General features: G+C 40.9%; 1 protein-coding gene across 7 annotated transcripts in view; it reads right to left on the bottom strand.

Moving 5' to 3' along the window:
• foxp2 (forkhead box P2) overlaps positions 1-14,988 on the bottom strand; it is a 107,597-nt gene that overhangs the window by 15,177 nt on the left and 77,432 nt on the right. For all 7 annotated transcript variants that reach the window (XM_058077298.2, XM_058077301.2, XM_058077302.2 and 4 more), the window contains 5 exons: positions 13,914-14,051; positions 11,894-11,983; positions 9,757-9,943; positions 8,785-9,124; positions 6,826-6,930 (listed from right to left, as the gene is read on the bottom strand). In XM_058077298.2, coding sequence (XP_057933281.2) covers positions 6,826-6,930; positions 8,785-9,124; positions 9,757-9,943; positions 11,894-11,983; positions 13,914-14,051 — 860 coding nt within the window. The remainder of the gene's footprint in view (positions 1-6,825; positions 6,931-8,784; positions 9,125-9,756; positions 9,944-11,893; positions 11,984-13,913; positions 14,052-14,988) is intronic.

Raw genomic sequence — 14,988 nt, 5'->3', positions numbered from 1 at the left:
ACTCGCGGCCCGCGGGCCAAATGTGGCCCACAGGACACTAGTTTGAGGCCCCCGCCTTGATATGAAAGTTTAATGTTAGTGCGGCCCCGCGCAAGTTTGATATGGATGCTGTATGGTATCATGTACCCAGAAAAAAATATTACGTTTGATTAATGTTCATGTTAAAGGTTAAATAACTGTTAATAGTTATCCTCCCTATCCGTGTGGAAGTGGTAAGTTTTTGGCTATTTAAGTTTAAAGGAAATAACTACCATTTAGGTCTACCAATAGGCTACCATTTAGGTCGCTAGCTCTCTAGTTTGCGAGTTAGCATGTGTCTCAAGACCCTGCAGTTGCGCAATATGTTGTAAATAAAAAGAGTATAAATGTGACTATAGTCGTGTTTTGTCATGTCTACAGGGCTCTAATAATGCTTTGTTCATTTTAATCTGAAAAAAATAATTTGTCTACCCACCAAGTCCCAAGTTTTTATTATTTGCCGTTTTATTATTATTATATTTATTTATTACTGATTGATTTATATTCTTTATTCTTGATTTGTTTATTTTTTCCATCTTATTTTGTGCAGAAAAATAGAAATTAAGATATTTGAGAACAGTGGAATGTTTTATCAGAGCTTTTATTGTAGAAAATCGGAACCAAAGCACTGAAAAACTTTGTATATTTTTCCGTTTTTAATAAATGCGGTTTTGTTTTGTTTTTGGAAAACCTGATGCGGCCCAGCCTTGCCCAGACCCTAGCTCCAGTGGCCCCGAGGTAAATTGAGTTTGAGACCCCTGATTTAGACCTTTTTATGCATGAAAATGCATCATTTAGGCAAAAAAAATAATATTTTACTTAAAAATGCATATTTATGAATATGCTCGGCTTTATTCAACCACAAAACTGATGATTTATTACTTCATACATTATATTTTACATAAACTGCTGGCATCAAGATGCCGAACTGAAAGTGGGATTACCGTATTCGGAATAGAGCGTCCGAGAGTGATAGTGACCTTGAAACCGAGGTACGTACCAAAGACACGGCGTTCCACCCTTAGCATCATACTAGGGGCGTTATCTAGAAGTATTGTTCCGCTGTGAAACAAGCTAATTAGAACTAACATGGCGGCGTTTAACATGACAATAGGTCCCGGGCGCCAGTTTTAAAAAGGAGCTAGCTCAGCGCATTGCAAAAGAATGCGCGCAATTTAACACCGGGCAACATTTTGACACACAAAAGCATCTCCGGCAACTTGCCTCATTAGAGGAAAGAGACAGCCAGACAGCTCCAACAGTCAATGAGGGGGTTTTGTCTCCATTGTAGAACACAAAAGCGCCATCAAGACAGACCTTTAATCCCTAAGTAAGGCACACGCACAAATATGGTGGCCTAAAAAAAAAAAAAAAGGAGGGGGTTTGTAGCGGCGGGTAATGAGCCTCTACCCGCATGATCATCGGTGACAAACTCACAAAGCCAAGCTTTGAGGAGGGATGCTAGTGAAATGCCAAAGCTGCCACTTTATTGCGTGCAGTAATTATAGGTTAGCTTGCACGCTGATCATTTACACACAAATAGTCCATTGCTATCACTTAATTCCACTAAGGTAGCATTTGGGGGGGAATAAAAGGATGCATGAGGGAGTATTTCTGCACCCGTACGCCTAATTGCTGTTTCAGGATGCACACGCAAAAAAAAAAAAAAAGAAGGGGGGGGTATTTCATTAATCATTTAATCACGTCCCTCGCAGGACGAGGGGAACTAATGTTGCAAATACCCTTTTCATCCCGCTGCCCATAATGCTATCTTATGCACTTGATGTATGGCGCGTGTCATGAATTACAGCTGCTTGAGCGGGGAGGATTTAAGGGTGGGTGGGGGGGCTTTTTGGTTGTTTTCTTGGGTGATGTCTCTGCACCGTCCGCCTGCACATACACCCGCTCCTAGCGGCCAGTTAGCAAGGCGATTACAGGGAGATTACTACATGCATTTATGAAATATTCAAATGGCGGTGTGTCCTACTGTGCATTAATAATTCCACACGACGGAGGAAGAGGAGGAGGAGGAAGGGGCAGACAGGAAAAAATCATTAAGAAGGACACACCCCATTTACTGAGATGTGGACGCAAATATACTGGAATAATAAGCTATAAAAATATATATATATTTATACATCCGGACTACTGATCAAAGTATTAAGACCAGATTTTGCAGTGTTGGATCTTAAGGAAGTTCTAAGTTGAGCTTCAAAATGCAAAAAAAAAAATGGGAGTCGGTAATGAGTAGCTGCGCCATTCTTGTTAATCACCTCAGATACTAGACCGGAAGTCGAATCGGAACGTCGAAGACCGATGTCCATTTTTGTTAACTTCCCTTGCCATCCACCCCCAAATGTTCTCAATTGAAGGTCCAAAAGAGTGACATGATCCCTTTGGAAGAAGTCCTTTGTGAACTGCATCATCTCCACATAGCCATCTGCCATTTGACACCCCTGCACAACATGAAGCTCCATTGCTTCATTGAAGCCCAGATCATGATGGTGTCCCCTCCACTGTGCCATGTGGGATCTTTTTGTCATGCCATTAATGCTGGAAGCCATCATAGAATCAGATATTTTTTTCCACCCTTCAATGTCCCATGTTTGATGCTGTCGTGCAAATTCCAAAGTGGCGTCCTTAAAAGCCTTCTCTCGTGGATGGCGTCTGATGGTTATTGAATTACATACGGCACCAGCGACAACCTTCAGTTGGGTCGAGGATTATCTCGTGCCTTGGTTTAGGACCACTGACATTTTTTGGGTGGGGTCCACCATTTGATATTTTTGTTACAGGATCTTTGAAGTATGTTCAAATGACTGTCTTACTGCGTCCAACCTTGCCTATGCAGTTCAATAATCCCGCGAGATTATGACAACCAGACACAAAATGGCACCAAATCCACATTTTTACCAAGAGATTGACAGTTACTATGGTACCCATTATGTCATTGTATGGTCATATCACCTCGTACTTCGGTACGTGATAAAAAAAAAAAACTAAAACAAAAAAATACAAAAAAACCCTTAAACTATATTAGGAAAGCAGGAAGTGAACAAATGTAACAGTTACTGATTGTAAAAGTACCAGATGGAGGGGTAGGATTTAATAAGCTTTGCTTCTTCCTACTCCTTTTGGACATGTGGAACTGTGAACTGATTATGTGATGCATTCAATTGTAATCTGATGCATGTTCAAATGAAATTAAACCATTACCATTACAAATTAGCGCTAGGTCATCCCACATTTCCCATCATTCGCAAACATGTCCTACTGTACTATGAGACAAACAATGCCACATTTATTGTGTTTCCTACAAGACATCATCTCCCATGATGCATTCATAAATACACCTGGCGACCATCAGCACCCACTCAGAGCCCAGTAATAAATCCCCACTACGTACCGTGACGCCGTTCTGCTAATTGTCATGCGTGACTCTTGAGTTCCGCGCCTTCACAACTTCATGCACGTGCACGGACAACACCCCCCCCCCCCAACACCCCCGTTGGTGGCAATGCATAAGTAATGCACCCTGTTTTTAAAGGTCTTGTCACAGTGCAAGTGACAAGTGGAAGGGTAGAGGGGCTCTATCAAGGGGAGGGGGGCGAGATATATATTATATATATATATATATATATGTGTGTGTGTGTGTGTGTGTGTGTGTTGGCTGAGGCCTTGTGGGTTTAATCGGCAGCGGGTTTGTGACCTTACGACTTAGTGCTTAAAAGAAACTTTGGTGGGTTTGCTGTGCTAGTCCGGTTCCGGAACGCCATCATCATAACCCTGGTGTGCACTGCTTGAGGGATGGGTCTTGGTTCCTTGCCGAAAACACCAGTCTGAATGCTCAGCGAAGGTTTATGTTGATTAACTGGATTAACTCGATTAAAAAATAGCGCAATGTTATATTGTTATAGGTAGCGACCAATCTATCTGTGGCGATGCAAATTCAAGTAAGCTTCATTTCTCCACTCTAATTGACACCATTGCATTGAATCATTTTTTTTTTTTTACTCGGCTTGTGTTGCCAGATGCGCCGTGCCTATGCAGGTAGAGGCCTTGCCTGCACACATGAGGAGGCAAGCTTGTGCAGGATTATCATATATCAGTAAAGAAGACATCCTATAGCACGAGTCTGTATGCTCAAAGGATATTGTGGAGGTAGCTTAGCGGGTTATTTAGGAGTAAAAAATAAAAACGACAGGTCAGAGGCTCGACTAAGCTTGCAAAGTGATGCAAACGGGAGAAGAGGAAAGCAGGAAGTTGAAAGGTTGCGACAAAACAGAAGCGCGCCAGTCAGAGGCAGGCTCGTACAGCCTGAACATGAAAATAGACGCCAACAAAGGAGGCGGGCTCGTCATCCGGAACAAAGATGGCTGCTTGGTGGCATGCCTGGAAGCAGTGATTGTCGGTGTCACACACACACGTACACGTACACATACACACACATACACAAAGTCCTTTCATGTTTTCCCGGAGATGCCACTACACAAGCGGCGTTTTTAAAAACAGGGTTACATAAAGCGGGTGTCAGATTCAGATGACAGTTTCCATGTCGCGAGCTGGGTGTGGGTTACGGGTGTGACAGCAGCGGCGGAGGAGGAGGCGACACGTTTAGTCATCTTTTGTTGTGTCGGGGAAACGTGTCACCGTCATTAATCGCTTTAATCGCAGCGTTTTAATCGCTCCAAGGTGTTCTTTTTTGGTGGCTCGCGTGACGAACAAACTCTCGAAAAGATGTTGCCATACTTTTGTATTGGGACCAAAGGCCGCACAGTACAGAACATATGCATAAAGTGACTCAGGGGTGTCCAACATGCGGCCCGAGGGCTATTTTTCCATCTGCAGCCACAAGAAAACAAAAAAAAACCCTCAACAATAACAAAAACGGAAAGGAAAAAAGGCGTAATATGATGAATATAAACAACATTTTAAATTATGACGAAAAATAGCATCCTTTTAGTAGCATAATGTTGAAAAAAAAATATTATAAAATATATAAATATATATTCTTAATAAAATATATACTTAAAAAATATATTAAATAAAATAATATTAAATAATATTAAAATATATTCTTTAAAAAAAGATATGGTTAGGTATATATTATATACAAATACATTATAATATAATATATATTAAATATATTATAATATAACATGATATAAATATATATTATGGATATATTATCAACAAAATTAGGTTGCAGAAAATATTACTAAATGTTATGAGAATAAATTCTAAATTATGACAAAAAATAGCATCCTATTAGTAGCATAACATTGAAAGAAAAAAGATATTATAAAAAATACATATTCTTAAAAAAAGATATGGTTATGTATATATTATGTAGCATAATATAAATATATATATATTATGTATATATTATGAGCAAAATTAGGTTGCAGAAAATATTACAAAATGTTACGAGAATAAATTCAAAATATTATGGAAATAAATTTATGGTATTGTGAAAAAAAGAGGGAAGTTGAAATAGTTGGAAAATGTATATAAATACCAGCAGAAACTGAAAAATTTTCTGAGAATAAAGTCAAAATATTAAGAGAAAAAAAGTGGTATTCTTACAAAAAAAATTATATATATATAAGAAGAAACTTGAGATACTGAAGAAAAATACACAAGTTGTAATATGAGAAGAACAAAACAATGTGACTACCTTTTTAGGATACTTTTTGGCATACTTTAATTTTTCACCATGTGGACCACGCTGGAAAAATTTTGGGCACCCCTGATATTTAGATTCTGCTATAGTCGCTATCTTAGATTTCACAAAAGCTTCAATAATAGGCTTTTAAAGAGCACTACTGCAGGTAAAATGTTGCATGTGAACGCATCCTTCCTTTAGGAGTAATATTCAATTTGACTTCATTCACATGCTGCATAAGCTTCCTGTAAACCTACAAACAAGTCACAACTCCAAAAAGGGGAAAAAAAAACCCAAACCCCGCACACACTAGATCGTTATTTCACAGTTAATTATAAACGTAATTAGAATATTCAAATGAAAGAGTGGCTGAGTGGCGGCGTGATAACCTGTAATCGCCGGCGCCGCAAACACCTTCCTTCCTTTTTGATGTCCCCTCACTGACATCCCGGCAACAAAGCCGGCCAATTACAAATGAGCTAATTAACTAAATTGTTGATGGAGCATGAAGAGTTCATTTGCTCCGCCGCCTCGCCGCACCGTGACAACAACTCAATGGCGGCTCTTTTGTTTGCGGCTGGAGGTGAGTGTGCGGCCGTGCGCGCATAGCCATTAGCCTGCTGACGACTTTCACACACAAACCTATCAGGCTTTTCCACGCTGCGTAGGAAGATTTGTTACGGGGTCCCCCTCAACCCCGCCGATGAGGTGTCGGCAAGGTCGAAGCGGTCACAGTGACATAAATATTGGTTTGTATCTCGTAAACCTCACATTTCAGCAACAAATTCATGTATCATGTCGATGAACCGCAGCTCACCAGTGTCGGCAGCACTCGTGCAGCCCCAGACTATCAACATGGTTGACTGTTGGTGCAATTATGTCAAAAGCTATTCTGCCTTCAGGGCTGGATTCATGTTTTAAAAGATAAAAATATGTATATTAAATAAACACATGGAATAATAAAGACAAAATTACAAAATGGATACGTAAAAATGGCCTAAAAGTGGGTTGTAACGTCATGCCAATCGGTCAAATGTCGGTCCTAGGCTTAGAACCCCTGCTAGCATGGCCGCTTAGAGGATACACTGCAATAATAATGTTTGCTGAAATGCAAGGGGAGTACACATTACTCATACTCTTACTTCAAAAACTGTCCGAAGTCGTCGCAGATACTCTCGCAGCCGGGCCACTTGCACACGCCGTGACCGTACAAGGGATGGGATCCTCCGTTTTCCTCGTGTTGTGAACTGCACAACAAAACGAGTGGATGTTAGTGAACAGGAAATCAACAGGAAGACAATATTGTTGGTTGACAAAAACGACTTCAGGTAGAACATATTAGTGTTCAAGTCCTAATAACGGTGCTAATAACGATATAGTTAATCTTCAAATAGCTGAAATAATGCATAAGGCTAAAAATACCCAATTAGCTAAAAATATCATCCAATACTTGATCCAATACTTGATGATCTCAGGGAAGAACTACATTTGAAACACTTCTATGCTAGGACTACGTTAAACAGCCATAGCATTTCAGTATGTGGAATCAAACTACTAGGATGAAGAGTCTTGAACCAGTCATGGTTCATATATATATATATATATATACATATCACTATATTGACACTTACTATGGTACCCATTATGTCATTGTATGGTCATATCACCTTGTACTTCGGTACGAGGTACATTATTAAAAAAATAAAAATACAAAAAACCTTAAACTGTATTATGGAAAGCAGGAAGTGAACAAATGTAACAGTTACTGATTATAAAAGCACCAGAGGGAGGGGTAGGATTTAATAAGCTGTGCTTCTTCCTACTCCTTTTGGACATGTGGAACTGTGAACTGATTATGTGATGCATTCAATTGTAATCTGATGCATGTTCAAATGAAATTAAACCATTACCATTACCATAAAAGTGTCCTCCCTGAACCAGAAATTGCCACAGGAAGTGGATGACAGCTTTGGCGTCGGTCTACGCTCTACTGAATGCTCGCCTTGAGGTAACGGTCTAAATAAAGTTACAAGCCACGCCTTCTAGCACCACCGTTACTGTGTTCCTAATGTTGTGTCCAGCACCACACTGAAGACTTACGAGCAGGAATGAAAAAATGGCTAAATTCAGCCGCCATCCCATCTTGCGAGGATATTATAGGAAAGGCTTTCAAGTACAAAAAAAAAAAAAATCCAGACAGCCATATAATTTTTCATCAGAAGATTAATCCTGCATGCAACTTTGAATGCGCCAAAATAAGTTACGACCCTGCCTAGAAAGCACATCCCATTAAAGATGACAGTTTAACCTTTCGGCGTGTGTGTGTGTGTGTGTATGCCGAGGCTCACGCCTGGGGTTTTTCAGAGGGGCTTACCCCTGCATCGATCCACGGCCGTGTTAGTAAGCAGCGCTCCTGACAATACTCCGCATTCGATCATTACGAGACACGGTGCAGCGCAGCCCTCGGGACAGGGGCGGATAAAAAGTGTTTTTTCCTTTTTCTTTTCCTTCTCAGATATCTCCCCCCCACCACACACACACTTTCTAGTGGCAGTGAAGCGATAGCATCTACTGTAAACCAATTACACAGCACTTCCACCTCCAAGCATCCACACTGCTACCTTATTATAATATCGCCCAAGTAAAGCCTTTGAATAATGCATAGCGGCGATATGTGAACAGTCAGTGTTTTGGTGCACGGGGGGGTGCATTCATAAAACACGCCATCACAAGGATAAACATCCTGGAAACGCCACTCAAGGCATCATGTATTCTGTTTACATGACAAGCAATACCGGGAAGGTAATTTTCAAAAGGCAGAAAACACTAAATACTTAATGCATAAGATCGTCTGCCTGCATATGTTGTGTTTGATATCTGTGTGCAAGCTAACTGCGTTCCCATGGGAGACTTTTTTTTGTTGTTGTTTTGTGCACCGTAATAAACTATTAAACAAATAAACATCTTGTTTTCCCTGTAGTTAACAAGGCTGCGACTTTGAACAGGAACAAATAACACAGACGGGACTTCCTTCTTCTTTTTTGTACATGTTGTGTGATGTACTTGAATGTAACTTTAGAAAGCATGTTCATAAAGATTACCTCTCTCGCTCCCGTTCTCGCTCACGCTCTCGTCTGTGGTTGAGGACCGGGGACTGTCCGTTGACGATGGAGTGGTGCGAGATAGGCGGCGACGCTTTAGCGGGGTTGGAAGAGGTAGTTGTCAAAGAGTTGTTGTTGTTGTGGTTGTTGTTGTTGTTGGTGGTGGATAGGTCGAGGCCGCCTGCGCCGCCGGTGACCGCGTTGCTGCCGGCACCGCTGTGTTTGATGCCGTTGTCTTCCATGGCATGGCCGCCGCCGCCACCTCCACCGCCACCGCCTCCGCCGCCGCCTCCGGTCACATCCTTCCATAATTGCTGGAGCTCTGCGGGGCTCAGGCCACCTTGGTGCAAAATAAAATGCTAATATAAGACAAATATACTCAAATTTTTGCTTGATGATGCCGATTTTTTCATGCAATCTTGCTGAAATTTTATCTGTCTGCACCAAATTTCATGGCGTGGAGCGCCTTGAGCTGTGTGAGAAATTCCAAGTTACTCCCACTTATTGGGTGTAATAACAGCACTGTCATGAGGTGTATTTGTAATAATAGCACCGGCAACACAGTAGGTGTGCATGTTATGACAAATTTTCACCCTTTTGAGTGCAACGATTCAGCAGTAGAAGAGTTCAGTTCCACAAACAAATATGGCATTGTAATGTTTTTCCATAACTGCATGCTTCCGTGTTAGCCAAGAAGGTAAACAACAGCAACACGCAGTGATGGAGTGTAAGGAAACAGCAAATACAGACACCAAAAGAGCAAAGAAGGCTTTAAAAGACGATCATGTGGCAAGTTAGGCTGCAGACGGAGGAGCATACCAATGAGGGCAATGCAAACAGAGAGACGTATAAAGAGATAACACAAGGGGGGGGGGGCACACGGGTGCATACCAATGACAGAAACAAAAGCCAGACAGGAGGAAAAAACATTTGCAGGAAGTGCGCCGCCCACACGCCCCCCCCCCCACTTACCTGGCGGGGGCAATGTCTGTCCGGGCAGGGCGGCCTGGCCGGGGGCTGGCCCCGGCAGGGAGAGCAGGCCCTGCCGCTGCATGTTGAGCAGGTGTTGCTGCTGCTGGAGCTGCTGCATCTGCAGGAGCTGCTGCTGAAAGACGAGCTGCTGGGCGGCCAGTTGCTGCTGCTGCTGCTGTTGCTGTTGCTATAGAGAAGGAGAAGGCGTAGGGGAAAAACTGAACAATTAATGACTTGAGAGAGAGTGATGAGTCTACAATGGTTCATCTTAGCTTGCATTTGGAGGGTAGAGTGACACAGGTTCATCTTATAGCATCTTTTACAATTTAGCTGTGTAACTTTGATATGATCCTCTAGTCCTCATTTATTGTATTTTTTGTATTAGATTTTTTTATATATTTGGCTAAAAGTACAATTTCAATATAATAATGACATAGTATAGTAATGACATTTAATAATCTGCACTATTTAAAAATCACAATTCAAACCTATAAACACATATTTGATTAAATTAGAGAACTACATTAACATAATTAGAGGAGAATGGAGGAGGAATTAATTATTAATTAATAATTTCTGGTACATAACGCAAAATTATACAAATATTCATTCATTCATTCATTCATTTTCTACCGCTTTTCCTCACAAGGGTCGCGGGGGTGCTGGAGCCTATCCCAGCTGTCTTCGGGCGAGAGGCGGGGTACACCCTGGACTGGTGGCCAGCCAATCACAGGGCACATATAGACAAACAACCATTCACACTCACATTCATACCGATGGACAATTTGGAGTCGCCAATTAACCTAGCATGTTTTTGGAATGTGGGAGGAAACCGGAGTACCCGGAGAAAACCCATGCATGCACGGGGAGAACATGCAAACTCCACACAGAGATGGACGAGGGTGGAATTAAACCCTGGTCTCCTAGCTGTGAGGTCTGCCCGCTAACCACTAGCCCACCGTGCCGCCTTATAAACACATATTTGATTAAATTAGAGAACTAAACTAACATAATTAGAGGAGAAGGGAGGAGGAATTCATTATTAATTATATTTTTTGGTACATTACTCAAAATTATACAAATATTATTAAACCATATTTTAATATATATTAATATTTTTAAGACATTGGCACTGTTGGCACTTCAAGGTAGGAAATCATTATATTGTACTTTTTTGAAAAACACTCAGAATTATTACAGTTGTTAAATAAAACTAAATAAAAAATAATATTATAATATTATAAATATTATATTATATAATATTATAAAAATAATAAAACATTTTCTATACATTTTTTTGCAAAGTCCCATTTTAATATGGGAAAAGTTATTAAGATATTTTTAGTCATATTCATATAAATCATATTCTATAGTATTAAAACTTGGATTAAAAATTAAAAATTAATTAAATTAAAAATTGGAGAGAGAGTCCCATTTTGATATAATAGAAGGAAAAAGAGGACGCCTAATGCTCATTAAATTATTATTATTGAATTAAATTATTGAAAGCATTATTGGTTAAATGAAAGACAATTTTATTTAATTTAATATAAATTTTTATTATTAAATTAATTTAATATAAATATATTTTTTGTATACCTTGCTGGATAAAGTTCCATTACGTATACTATGAGGAGGAAAGAGGAGGCGCAAGTCACAGCCAAGCAAGCTGCATAATGGAACGATGCAGGTGATACCGTCCCACCTCCTCTGGAGAAATAAGGGAGCAATTTCTATTCTGATGGCCGGAAAAATAAAACAATTGACAAATCCAAACAGAAACAAAGCCGCCGGGAGGTCACGTGCGGGCTTCCATAACAGCTTGGAAGTATGTTTTCATGTATTTTTTTTCCCTGATTAACTGCACATGGATGAGGCCCTGGACTGGCTGGCCACCAACACAAACACAGCAGTGCTCGCCTTCTCTTCTCTATGATGAGACAGCGTGGCGCGTCTGCCTGTCACAGTGTGATTTATGAGTGGCACACGGTGCAGCTTCGGCAGCACGGCATTGCTTTGTGTGTGCAGAGACAAGTCGCTAATGAGTCGGACCCTGTTGTTGCTAGCAACACTTCATTAGCCGAGCCGTGGGCCCAGCATTCTTGATGCTTGGTGGAGTGAAACACAAAAGCGCTACCTCTTTAGCTTGCTTGCCGGGGTGCTGCTGCTGGAGAAGCTGAAGATGAAGCTGCTCCTGCTGCTTCTTATAGAACTCCTGCAGGTGTTGCTGCACAAAGACAGGGCATCAATACCGTATGTAAATGTACACTCTTCCAAATGTGCACCTTAATAAATGTGCACTTTTCATTGCATTGGCAGAGACTTGCATTGATTGACAAACATTTCTTCCAAATATAAAGCAGGAAACCTTGCATTCATTATGCATTCTAAGTAACGACCTTTGTTTTTATATGGCACAAACACAACACAAAAAGGGACAAATGCCCTCATTTTGTGACTTTTACTCTAGTAGAATAAGTCCAATTGACTGACGTGATTGCCCTTCACTTCTGTTTTTACGCCTTTTCCATTAATGACTTTCTGTAGGCCTCTGATTGGTTAACATGGCCTCACGGTTGGATGTCTTTGGCATGCATTTGGCAGCTTGTAAACTGAAAAAAGTATTGCATTTCTGGGATAATTGAAGTTCCATTTCAAGGTACAATCATATGGAAAAGTATATAGTTTAGAGTAGCCAGTGTACAACTTGTATCACAATGTATTGACTAACCACTGAAAACACAGCTATTTTGTATAAATATCTGGCAACAAACAAATGAACACCAAGATAACCATCTCTTGGGAGTGGGCCTGCATGAGTGCTGCCGAAACTGGGGAGATGTGGCTCAGTGAGGAAAACATTACTGCCTAAATTAGGTGGCCACACAAGTAAGTATCAAGATAAATGTGTTTCACTGGTAGTCAAGTGGTGGCGGTAGTGTCACAATCTAGGTTCGCATGAGTGCTGCCGACACTGGGGAGCTGTGGTTTATTGAGGGAAACATTTTCTAAATAACTGGCAACACAAATGAGTATTAAGATAATTGTGTTTCGCTGGCAGTCAAGAGGTCGTGGTAGTGCCACCCCTGATCTGGGGCTGCACGAGTGCTGCCGCCACTGGTGAGCTGTAGCTCAGTGAGGAAACACTGTTGTTTAAATGACTGGTAACACAAGTGAGTATTAAGATAATTGTGTTTCGCTGGCAGTCAAGTGGTAGTGCCACGATCTGGGGCTGCATGAGTGCTGCTGGCAGTGGTGAGCTGTCACTCAGTGAGGCAACATTGTTGTTTAAATGACTGGTAACACAAGTCAGTATTAAGATAATTGTGTTTCGCTGGCAGTCAAGTGGTAGTGCCACGATCTGGGGCTGCATGAGTGCTGCTGGCAGTGGTGAGCTGTAGCTCAGTGAGGAAACATTGTTGTCTAAATAACTGGCAACACAAGTGAGTATTAAGATAATTGTGTTTTGCTGGCAGTTAAATGGTCGTAGTAGTGCCATGGTCTCGGGCTGCACGAGTGCTGCCGGCAGTGATGAGCTGTAGCTCAGTGAGGAAACATTGTTGTCTAAATGACTGGCAACACAAGTGAGTATTAAGATAATTGTGTTTCGCTGGCAGTCAAGTGGTAGTGTCATGGTCTGGGGGTGCACGAGTGCAGCCGGCTGCCGGAATATCTATAGAATCTTTCTGCTTTCCAAGCTGTACACTCCAAGAGTTCTATGCAAGTTTAATTCCAAGAGATGCTTCCATGTTCTCTTTGATGGGATTGGTGTGATGCAACATGATGAACTGTGCCCGCTTATCTGATATATTACCCAAATTTAATTCTCACGATGAATAATTAAACGTTGAAGTGCCTTTAAGTTGCTGTGACAGACGCGGTTGGAGGAAAGTGTAGTGACAATCTTAATTAAAGCGTTCTCCTTGCCTTAATCAAATCCATAAATGCACTTCAACTCTGACACCATTCCTAAATGTTACATCATCATCATCATCATCCGTCACCTACAGGATCGCTCAAGACTCCCGCGGCCCGCCGTCCCCGACGGACGCCTGTCAGGGAATTGAACCGGCGACACGGCGGGCCCGGTTAATTAGAGGCGACGTGCAACAATCGTGTCAAGGACGTACAGGCGAGCAACACCGCATGGAAGCTACCTGCTGCAGCATGACGGCCTGCTGCTGCTGGAGGAGGGCCTGGAGCTGCTGGGGGGAAAGAACCTGCTGCTGGAGGATCTGCTGCATCTGTTGCGGCGTGATCACCTGGGGACTCATCATGGCCACTGAGACTGGAACCTGCAACCGAAAAAAGACGGACTGTTGAGAAGGACGACTGAGGAGGACTGAGGAACCCAGAGGAGATGCTGAAGGACAGGTATTTGTGTTGCTGGTCTTATTTTCCCTTCCTGCATAGTCCCAGTGGGTAAATGTAAAGGATTTAAATAGGAGTGGACCTTAATTAGCAAGTGCCTTGAACTCCCCTACTTTAGTTTCTCCTATCAGTGTTGCTAATGTGAAAAATGCACGACAGAGAAGTGGATTAAAGCCGGTCATGGCTGCTATTCATTATATATCACAATATATAATCAATACAAATAATAAACATAATCACTTGCTAAATACAAGGATGAAGAGTCTTGAACCAGTCATGATGTGCTATACATATCACTATATTGACAGTTACTATGGTACCCATTATGTCATTGGATGGTCATATCACCTCATACATGACAAAAATAAAATAAATAAATAAATAAAATTAAAAAAAAATTTTTATATAATTTTTACATTTTATTTTAAAAATTAATTTTATTTTATTACTTCTAATTTTATTTTTTCATTATTTTTTTAAATAAAATAATTTTCAAGTTTTATTTTACTTTTACTTTACTTTTATTTTACTTAATTTTAAGTTTTTAAAATTTTAAGTAAAAAAAAAATAAAAACTATATTAGGAAAGCAGGAAGTGAACAAATGTAACAGTTACTGATTATAAAAGTACCAGATGGAAGGGTAGGATTTAATAAGCTTTGCTTCTTCCTACTCCTTTCGGACATGTGGAACTGTGAACTGGTTATGTGATGCATTCAATTGTAATCTTATGCACGTTCAAATGAAATAAAACCATTACCATTACCAATGCACAATGAAAATATCAACATGTAGGCTCACCAAGCCGCCACTAATTGCAGCAGTGTGGAGCGCCCAGGCGGCCATTACAGTACCCGGGCCT

The sequence above is a fragment of the Doryrhamphus excisus genome, linkage group LG2 (assembly GCF_037039965.1).
Source record: "Doryrhamphus excisus strain RoL-2023G ecotype Guam linkage group LG2, RoL_Dexc_Guam_v1.1, whole genome shotgun sequence".
In the NCBI taxonomy this organism is placed as follows: Eukaryota; Metazoa; Chordata; class Actinopteri; order Syngnathiformes; family Syngnathidae; genus Doryrhamphus; species Doryrhamphus excisus.
The sequence above is the reverse complement of the archived record's forward strand: the minus strand, read 5'-3'. Positions and strand labels throughout refer to the sequence as shown.